Here is an 11,075-nt window from a genome sequence, read left to right on the forward strand (position 1 = left end):
ATATATATATATAATATTAAATTGAAAAATAATAACAGTAAAATATTTCATTGTATTAATTCTAATTCTAAATTATGAAAATGTCAAACACAACGCACTAAATACACAGTAATTACTCGACAGCAATAAATGCACTTGTTTTTAATTTTATGTAGCTTTTAAAACACAATCAGTATATAATGGAGAGTACATAAAGGCTAGTGTAAGCATTATATGCTATAAAGCATTAATTGTAATTATTCTTTATGTAACCTAAAGAATTGTATAAAAATTTGGTGTGTATGGAAAATTTTAGCTGTTGTAGCTATGGCAACTTGGAAGACACAATATTGTCATTAATATTGATGACAAAGCTCTCAACCGTAAAGTAACAAACCATAATTTTGCTAACAACTATAAAAACACTAATGGGCGATATTCAAGTTTATTAACTGTACACTGACAGAGACAGACATGTCTTAAACTAAACACTAATCAGTGTGTATAAAGCCAAATATTTATCCTGTGGGGGTGGGTGTGTCACTCAGAATATGCCATTGTGAGTGTAACCATAAAGCAGGCGAGGGGACTGAGGTTATTATTAATTATTAGAAAATAAATAGTTTTTTATCATTATTAATAACATTATATTCTTTTCTATATTTGTGTTATGACTAGATTGATGGAACCAGCAGTTTCTCCGTGTCCATGAGGGAATTCTCATATTTTTACGATGGAATGGGTTTCTATGTTGTTGCCATGGTAACGGAGTCACTGACTGGAATTGAACAAAACTCAACCGCTTCAACTGCATACTATAAAAAACCTGTGAAAGTGGAAATTTTACATGCAAGTCCAAGGACCTTTAAACCTGGTCTCATGTATACTGCTTATGTAAGTTTTAAAAAAAAATATATATAGAAATAATGTTACAAATTTTTCTGAGTGGTTCAGCCTTATGTACTTCATATTTGACGGCTTTGGCCCGAGACAGATGGGGACTACTCATATTTACAACTTCTCCACTAAATGTCCTGTTTTGTCATGCGGAGCCAGGATGGCGCCATCTAGTCCACAAAGACGGGGGGGGGGGGGGGGGGTGGTGAGATAGGTCAGTACATTGTGTCCAATCCAATGCCATCCCAACTTTGACTTATAAGTCTCAATTTGCCAATTTGAGGGTTAACAACCTACTCACCTTGAAAGTACAGTCACTGGATTCTTTATAGTGCACATGAGCCAGTCTATTTCGTGAATACTTACCTGGATAAACCGACTAATTGCCATTGTTCCCAAACGGAACACCCCTTCGAAATAAATGGAACAGTCCAACCCAGGGCGCCACATACAAACCGTCTCCCTCGCCACGTACGAATCGTCTCCCTAACAAACGTCCTCATTCCCTTTTCGACCTTCGTTTTAAGGTGAACCTCGAAAAGGGAATGAGGACGTTTGTTAGGGAGACGGTTCGTACGTGGCGCCCTGGGTCGGACTGTTCCATTTATTTCGAAGGGGTGTTCCGTTTCGGAACAATGGCAATTGGTTTATACAGGTAAGTATCTCACTCATAGACTACCAACATCACGATTTATTTTTTGTAATTTAGTACATGCCTGCAGTTTATAGTCCTTATCAGAGAAGACCTGTTCCACCTCCAGAACCATAGGTGGGCGTGCCATTCCGACCAATGCCAATAATATGCCTGTAGGTTGTGGCGTCCCCGCTCCTAACTGCTCAGACATTCGACTCATTAAAACCACATGCACTGATGCAACTTCTAGGCTTGTAATTCAGTCATTATATTTTGATTACTTCATAGATTGCAGTTACGAAACAAGATGGTACACCACTGTCATACGCAGAGAGGAGAATGCCTTTGCTTGTCAGGCGCTCCAGTGAAATGAGTCCAACAAGGATTGAAATTCCAACCAGTGGGGTTGTAACATACACATTTGAAACAATGAGTGCTGATTCTTTGTTCAACATAGAGGTAAATTTGGCAAAAAGAGGCAATTATTTTTGCCATCTTTGTTATTGTAGTCGTGTTTGATACTCTTCTTAATGTTGGTTGGAACAAAATATAATAATGTGAATATGTTCTCATATATTTTAATATGAAAAATTAGATCAATTTAAATCAATAAATTCTCAACAGGCATGGTACTACCCAGGAGATCAGGAACAATATCGCAGTACCAACATTTATGTAGAAAAAGCCGAGTCACCGAGCAACTCATTCATACAAATTGGGTTGGATACTTCGGATTTGTCAGCAGGAAATGTCGCAACATTCACGCTTCGATCTACAGAAATCCCTCCGTACATTGTTTATCTGGTAAGGTATTAATATTCTTTGAGCCAATTTTATTATATTTACAGGTACTTTAGTTTTATTATTGTTGACATTGTTGTTTATATTGACATTGTTGTTGTTTGCTGTTCTCTGATGTTGGTCATGTGATAGTGTCCCTGCTTGCAGGTTCTGTTGCTGCTGGTATCCCTGCTTGCTGGCTCTCATGATTCTGCTGCTGACACCTCTGTTGCTGGTGTTGCATTGCCACAACCACAGACTTCCCTGTTTGCTGGCTTTGCCTTTGGTGCCACTGCTGCTAATCCTGCTGATGCCAGCACCTCTACTACCGGTGCTGGTATTGCCTTGATACTGCCACTGACTCTTCCCAATTTCTTGTTCCACTGCTGCTGATGCCGTTTGCTGCTGGCGGAGCTGGTGTCGTCTTGATGCCGACTCCCCTTCTTGCTTGTTGTGCTGCCGCTGGTGCCACAGCTGCTAGCTCTGCTGATGCTGGTACTCCTGCTGCCGTTGCTGGTGTTGCTTTGTCACTGCTGCTACTACCAATACTCCCGATGCTGTTGCTGATCTCTCTGCTAGTGTTGCTGTTGACCTGTTGTTTCTACTGTTGTTATTTATTTATTAATTTCTTTACTATTCATAGTAATATAGTAATTATTATTAACATTATTATTATTATTAATTTGTTTATATCTTTATTATGTTTTAATTTTACCTAATAGATCATATCAAAAAGCAGAATTGTTGCTATGAAAACCATCCGTGGTCTGACATCCACCCAAAATTTCTTTTCCGTTGACGTTACTTCAGATATGGCACCATTTTCCAAATTGGTGGCGTATTACGTTCGCGAAGATAAAGAAGTTGTTGTTGATGTGTTTAAATTTAATGTTGATGGTGCTTTTAAGAATCAGGTGAATATTTTGTACACTTTTTATTTTGAAAAAAAAAAAAATTTATTTCTTTTTTTTTCATTTAGTAAATTTGACATATTGAAATAGATGGCTATTAACTTGTACTTGTACATTCCGTACCCTTTTTTTTTTCTTATATTGGTTTGGAACAGAAAGTGTACTTTATATATGAGAGATATTATGGCAAAATGGTTAAGTTGCCTCACAGGCCAATATTGGGTAAATGAGCTCTGAAATATGTTTGATAAAAAAATGGCCTAAAAATCACTATATATTTTATTTATTTATTTAAAACCATGTTTTGAGTGGGCGACCCTTACAGAAAAAATTTGATGTTCAGGGGCCCACTGAAATACAAATATATAAAAAGTATATAAAAATAACCGATCTATCAATTAATCATAAAATTTAAAACAGCAAAGATTAAAATTCTAAAAATATAAAATATAAAATAAGGAAAAGAAAGCAAAAGAAAGAAAACAGACAAAACAGACAATGTACAAACAAACACACCCCCGCACACCCCCCACACACACACACAAACACCCGAACCCAAACAGGAAAGAAGGAAAAGGGGAAAATAAATTCTTGCTTAAAATGTATCAACAATTTAATATCCAATTCATCATGTCCAAAAATCTTGGTTCTGGAAATTGTCCACAAACCAGTTATTTTGGTAGTATGTATGCAAAAATAACTTTTTGTTAGAGAGGCAATTACTGTACTCGGCTTCCCAATAACTAATGCTTGAAATATCCAATTTTAATGAATGACCCCTCATTTAAAGATCATGTCCTCAAGTATCTGAAAATAATAAATAACTTAGATTTCAATTTTCTTACAACTTTGGCATTTTGCAAAAACATCTATTATAAATTTATATGATAATTCCTTAAGTTTGATAAACCAGAATATTGAAAAAAGTGCATTGAAATTTAGCATGTTCCACTAGGATCTTTTGTTCGTGGTTTGTACCAATTTTATCATGTTTAAAAGAAAGCAGTATTGTTGCTTAGAAATTAATTTGTTTAAAGTTGCAGCTCCTAAAATATGGAACAGCTCCCTAAACCTCATATTGAGATTTAGTTTGTGAAGATCATTTTGTGTGTGTTGTGTGTTCGTGTTGTGATAGGAATTGCTGCCTAAAAGTACAGGATATTTTCACTATTAACAATCCCAATTGGTGCATGTCTTGTGTGCCAAAAAGAAAAAAGAAATGATTTAGGGATAGAGCACAAAAAAAATACCTATCAATTTTAACTGAAAATTAAATTACTTTAATCTACATTGTAAACCAATTAATACTCATTGACTGGTACTATCATACAAAGTAAAACTTCTGCATATAATTGAATTGTTTCATTTATTTATACCAATCAATATTTTTCTATTCAGGTTAGTCTATCATTCAGTAATGAGGTCGTTGAACCCGATGACAACATTACTGTTGACGTTACAGCAACCGGAGGATCCCTTGTTTACATTTTAGCAGTCGATCAGAGTGTTTTACTCCTAAAATCTGGCAACGACATCACTCAACAAAAGGTAAGGACTTTTTTTAAGAATAACAAGAACAGTCATTCTATAGATTACATACATCTAACCTGCGCCTGAATACCGAACAGTAGGCAGGACGTGTATAATGGAGGATTTCATATTTTCCACCCTGTGCCTGTAATTTGCGGCGAGCGATTGTGCTCGCACACCATCACCCACCTAAAATCTTCTTTCAGGGCTGGGAAAATCACTCACCTTAAATCTATCTAAGATGTACTTTGATGACTGTGGTAGTAACTATGTGTATATAGCTATTCCACAGAAGTTTAAATTTCTTCCTCCCCAAAGTAATCACTTGCCTAAACAAAATTGGGAGTGTGTTTTTTTAGATCACCTAGCATTTTCAAATAACAAGCCCTGTAATAATGACAATAACAATAATCACATAAAACTTTCTAAAGTATATGTAATGTAATGTAGTTAGAGTCATATAGCACTTTATACCGAAACAGTCTTGGGGTGAGGACTAGCTCTTACACAGCAACTTGCTTATCCCCTAAGGGTCTCTCTGCGTCTAAACTATTTGGTGAACCTGTACTAGCTACTCTCCTCTGTCCACAACAATGGCTGAATGGACCAGTGCACCGGGTTACCCTTACTTGTCTTGAAAGATGTACTGGATGCACATTAGCTTATCTGAGAAGAATTGTTCCACAACTAGAACCATAGTCAAGTGTCCTGATAATATGGCTGTACGTTGCAGCGCCCCTGCCTGCCTTAACTGCTTTGCCATCCAACTTGCTTATGTCTTTATATTTGGTAAGATATAAAGACATTAGTTCAAGACAGTTAAATTTTACGGATTATAACGCTCAACTCATGTTTTTTAGGTTCTCAGAGAATTAGAAACGTTTGATGGAAGCGAAGATGAGGGTGTAATTGATGGTCCCATATTTTTCGATTCGTTCTTTCCAATCCCAACTACAGGTACAACTGCTGAAGATATCTTTGATGTAAGTATGTAGTGTCAGTGATACAAATTCGATGTTTGTATTTACATTAATATGAAAGGTATATTTCTGATTTGTTTTGAGGTTTCACCACTTGGGATCCAAAAATATATGCCAAATCACTTACAGCAAAGATTCATAACTATGTGTTATGGTTTTTTAGAACAATGTCCAGAACAGTGAGCTCACTTTACTTCAAGACACCCTTTTTCCACCTTTCCCCCAGTTTTTAAATATTCAAATATCTGTATCTCATTATTCCGTTCCCAAGTTTTTCGTCAAGCACATTTTTATGTTTTAACACATTATCTATAAAATATACATGATAACTAAGTTGTTTTTAATGAAAATAAAAAGATGTTGAGTTTTATATAACTTGCATTTTTTTTTTAGAATACTCGTGTTTTGGTGTTAACTGATGCTGAGATATATGGTAGAGAGAATGACTATTTTTTTGGTAAGTTTTCAAATATTCTCATGGTTTTATTCCATTCTCTGTTTGAAGATTTGTAGATTTTATTTGGAATCACTTTAAAATCAGCAGCACACATCAATTTGATAGTGCATCCTTATACAAAAAAAAAAACCATATACATCAGTCAAAACAATAATATTTTGGGATGGTGCATTCATTGAGTTGTATAATGCAGGTCTTTTTTTCCAAGCCAAAGTGAGATATATTTTTGCAATATTGGTCAAAAATACAAAGATCATCTTATAATTCCTTGAATACATTATCTCTATTATCTTGTAGGCTACTTACAATGAAAAATGAAGTGGTGAATTGTTTTATTTAAAGGTTTACAGTTGCATAATTTACATATCCCTGAGTTTTGGTTAGATCAAGATTCTTTACGGTCCTCTAAATCAAGAGTGTTTGATCTAGCTTTAAATTTTATATTCACTCAAGGGAAATTATTCTTGTCTAATAAATATTGTTTGAGTTTAGGTTCGCATTTATACCTTATGTAAAGTGGTTCGATTTATATAGCGAAGTGTGGACTAGCCCGCGCAGTAACTTTCTTCTCTCCTAAGGGTCTCTTGATGTCTGAGCAACCTGGTAAACCTGTACTAGCTGTCTCTTATTTTTCCACAACAGGGGCTGTATGAACCAGTACAACAGGGTAACACCCTACTCTTCTCCTACTCTACCTAAACATCACTGAACCACTAATAGTTCAGTGTGGCTGATCATGTGTATTGGAAGCCCAACACCTTAACCACTGTAACACAGCTTTGTACATGCTTATGTATAATTGACTGGTGTACCTATGAGAGGGCGTGGGTGTGCATGTCCTTCCGAAAAATCTTGCATACTCTCGGGTGTCCCTTATATTTTAAAATAGCCAAAGTCCGTACTTACCGTGATATTTATCCATTTTCTGTGTGGGCTATTGAACAACCCTGTGTGCTGTGTGTATAGTATGAGCACTTGACTTTAAGTGACATTCTTTCTCCGAGGGCTTCCCAGGGTCGTCCTTTCAGTGCGCATGCCAGTGAATGCCCAGGTCTGCGCGGATGAGCTAACCCGGGGAATACAGGATCATTGCAGTGTGACCTCCAGGGTGTCATCACTACACCTACTTGGAAATTTTTTGAGCCACAAAAATAATGCTCAAGTAGTTAGAATTACCTTTATTCTCCTTACAGTAATTTGATAGCGTTCACTCACTGAATCAATCCGCTTCACTTAACCTTCTCTCCTTTATCCGCCCCTCTCAGCATGTCAATATTCTTGTATAATATGCCAAGTGGTAGAATGTCACAACTAATTAATTGTGTAAACAATATATATTTTACTCTTATTTTGTTGTGTATTATACAGAGGATAGAGTTTTTCCTGCTGTAGTAGCTGAAGCTGCTGGTGACTATGCATATGCAATGGATGACGCATTTGATGGTGGTGATATTGACAGGCAACTGGAATCAGGGGAGCCAGCTTTAGATGAAGATCCTCCTGTGCGTACTGAGTTTCCGGAGACGTGGCTCTGGACAGAAACAACCGTCGGGTAATTTTGTCCACACTAGCATATTTTATGTGACAAATAACTGTTAAAACTACTGAAGTTTCAGAATGCTGCTGCACGTCTAATTTTTAACATCCGATCCTCTCATACTCACACATCACATCTTCTCCGGGAAATTCACCGGCTGCCTTCACATGTTGTACAATTGATTTTTCTAAAGACACAAAAAACATATTTGATGAAAAAGAAAAGGGAGCGGTTAATGAGATACAAAAAATTGAATATGTTTTAAATGTTCAAAAAGCGGTTAATGAGTTACATATTTTTTTCCTTGATTCTGGCATTAATTCTTTTAAAAAGTATCGGACATACTTTAGAAGTACTGAAATAAGAAGCATACAACATCTTTAGCAAACATGACCCCTATATTTTGCCTTACGGTACAAATCAAGTGAATTTTAATTTTTTTTTACATTTTCTATTTAAAAGTGAGACTGTATGCAGTTGTTTTTGAGTACAACTTACTGTAATAAAAAAGTCAATGATCTTAATATTTGTATTCTTATACTTGTGAAATGTCAACACAAGAAAAATTACAAGGGTTATTATTTTCCAGTGCCTAATTATGCTCAGTAATAACAAAACCAAACAAAGGAATAGTGACCCGTGTTTTCTATCGGCAGATTCATTGGTATTTTTTAATTTTTATTTTAGAGAGGATGGAACTGTTTCCATCACCGCCAAAGTTCCAGATACCATCACGTCTTGGATTGGAAGTGCCTTTGCATTGTCCAGTGATACAGGACTTGGAATTGTGCCAACTACATCAATGGTACATTCGTCCATCCTTTATTATCTCCTAATCTTCCTTCTATTCCAATTTTCCTTTTACTGTTGTAAAAATACCATTATGTAAGATACGTAAGGAAGCATAGATATTATACAGATTAAGCAAAAGTAACCCAATTTCCATAGTGTTTCTTTACTAATTCTTAGTCAACTTTTATTTTAGATACTATCATTAATGACACACTGGCAACTCTATTTAATATTTTGAAAAAAAAAGAAAAAAAAAGGTTATTTTATGTTTCAATAAGTTATTAGGGGGACACCTTTGGGACCAAAAAGAAGTGTCCCCTTGGCCATAGTGTTAAAAGATATACTTCCTCTTGTTTCGGAGCCAAAAAATGTTCCCTAAATAGGGATGTCCCCTTAATACCTGTATTCTAAATGAGGGGTTCCACTGTACTGTGTTAGCTTTCAACTGAAAATCTGAACAAAAGAAAAAACATATTTTTGGCCAATTAACAGAAATTTTAAAAATACTAGTAGTCTTTGGTATATCAAGAACACTTTTATATTCAAAAATGATTTTTCACTTCTCCAAGTTTGAAAGCAAAGAATAAGCTTTACTAAATGGGTGGTTCCCAGTACATGGTTGCATAAATCAAATTGCACCAGGTAATATTTCATTAGGAATATATTAGTAGTAATATTAGAAATTACCTGTTTTTATGTGAAAACAGCCAATCTTTTTATCTTTAGGGTTTCTCTTTCTAGTTTTTATGTGAAAAATAATAATTGTTTTAATATTTAGTTGAATTCATATGTACCTGTTGATTGTATATGATTGTCCAATTTGTTAAATCTATAAATGTCACTATATCACTATGAATAAATTGTTAATTATTTTATCTCATTTTTAGGTGACAGTTTTCAAACCTTTCTTTGTCTCCTTAAACCTACCTTACTCAGTGATTCGAGGTGAAACCCTAGCATTGGAGATTTTAGTCTTCAACTATCAAACCACAGATATTACTGTGAGTAGATCTGAATTTATATTTTTAATTTCTCTTTGACATTTAAAATAATTATTCAGATTGTTTAAATAAATATTCATGGTTGTGTCTGACTTGCAATTGTTCAGGTTGTTTATTCTATCATACTCAAGTGTTAACAGACTTCATAAATAGAATTCACCAATTTCTGAAAGTTATAAGTATGTTTCATATTTGTTTGTTCTAATGTCTTGAATAATGTATGTTTTCAGGAAACTAGTACTAAATGTCTGACATTATGTTTATAAAAAAAAAAAAAGTAATAACAGGCAGATTGTTATTTAGTATTTTTTTTTTGTATTGTTTTTAATTGTGTTGTGTTTTTAAGGAAATAATGATAGATAGCAATTTAAAGCCTTATTAATATTTTTGTTGATAAAAATATAATTGCATGGAGGAAAACATTATACTGGGATTAGACAGTGTGCTACAGGCACCCCCAACAACCAAGCCACATGCTTCCAATTTAAGCATCTATCTTCAATTACAGTGTGGTATACTGGCTAGTAGCATAGTGCATTGGACATTTTGAATGTTTCTTTTTAAATCACACAGGTATGTAGCTATGGTGGGCAGGGCCACCCAGCCTTGAAGATTTCCAACTAGTCTCAAGCTAATTCCATGGCCCTCTACACCCACACTTATTAGCCCACTTTTCCATCCTTAAAATCCACTTTTATTATTTAGAGCTTACCAATGTTATCACCCACACTTAGTTTTCTACAGCTACTGTCACATAGTCATTTACAGCTACAGTCAAAAACTTCATATTCTTGTTTGTATAGATCATTTTTATATATTTGTTGTTAGGCTGAGATAATCCTTCACAAATCTGAGGATTTTGATAATATTGAATTCCAAACAAGCAACAACATTGCGGACAAATTCAACGAGGTTTATGTTAGCAAGGATCAGGTAAGTTATATTTGTTATCATTACTGGTAATGTCAGTAATAACTTTAATTCATTTGTATGTCGTCATCATGGTCTTAATCATTATATTCATAAATCATTGGTTAAGGCAGTTTGTGCAGCGGTTTCCAATTTGCTTATTGAACTTCAGGAGTTCAAACCACACACTGACCATAATTTAGCCGGTCAGGCTTAGATATACCCCAACTTGCATCATATCGTTGACTGACTGTGAAGTGGCTTAAGCCATATTTCAGCCCTAGGTTCAAGCATTTCATGGCATATGAATATAATAGTTAACTAAGAAGTGGCTTTCGGACCTTGTTTGGGGTGAATAAAAATAAAATTTAAAAAAACCATACTTGGTCATTTATTCTGTTTCTTATTCTTCCTGCAGGTCGTGAGAACAGCTATTCCTGCCGGAGGTGGTGTGTCAGTTTCTTTTCCCATAATTCCCAAGGAATTGAAGTTGATGGACATTCATGTGTCGGCGCAGTCATCAACCGCCAGAGATAGTGTCATTAGACAGCTTTTGGTTGAGGTAATTTGCAGATTCAATGGAGGTCCTCCTCACCCTAATGGCTGTCTCTTATACACATCTAGATGTGTATAAGAGACAGTGTGTGCTGTGTGTATAGTATGAGCAC

At 35.2% G+C, this 11,075-nt stretch overlaps 1 protein-coding gene across 1 annotated transcript in view; it reads left to right on the forward strand.

The window, feature by feature from the left end:
- LOC117106569 (CD109 antigen-like) overlaps nt 1-11,075 on the forward strand; it is a gene marked incomplete in the record, with an annotated part of 38,761 nt that overhangs the window by 14,542 nt on the left and 13,144 nt on the right. Inside the window, 12 exon segments of the mRNA XM_033247953.1 lie at nt 658-873; nt 1,799-1,969; nt 2,135-2,314; nt 3,013-3,204; nt 4,600-4,749; nt 5,592-5,714; nt 6,105-6,168; nt 7,537-7,720; nt 8,393-8,510; nt 9,385-9,498; nt 10,327-10,431; nt 10,826-10,969. Coding sequence (XP_033103844.1) covers nt 658-873; nt 1,799-1,969; nt 2,135-2,314; nt 3,013-3,204; nt 4,600-4,749; nt 5,592-5,714; nt 6,105-6,168; nt 7,537-7,720; nt 8,393-8,510; nt 9,385-9,498; nt 10,327-10,431; nt 10,826-10,969 — 1,761 coding nt within the window.

The sequence above is a fragment of the Anneissia japonica genome, unplaced genomic scaffold, assembly GCF_011630105.1.
Source record: "Anneissia japonica isolate Jap-2015-1 unplaced genomic scaffold, ASM1163010v1 scaffold11144_len554210_cov170, whole genome shotgun sequence".
Classification (NCBI taxonomy): domain Eukaryota; kingdom Metazoa; phylum Echinodermata; class Crinoidea; order Comatulida; family Comatulidae; genus Anneissia; species Anneissia japonica.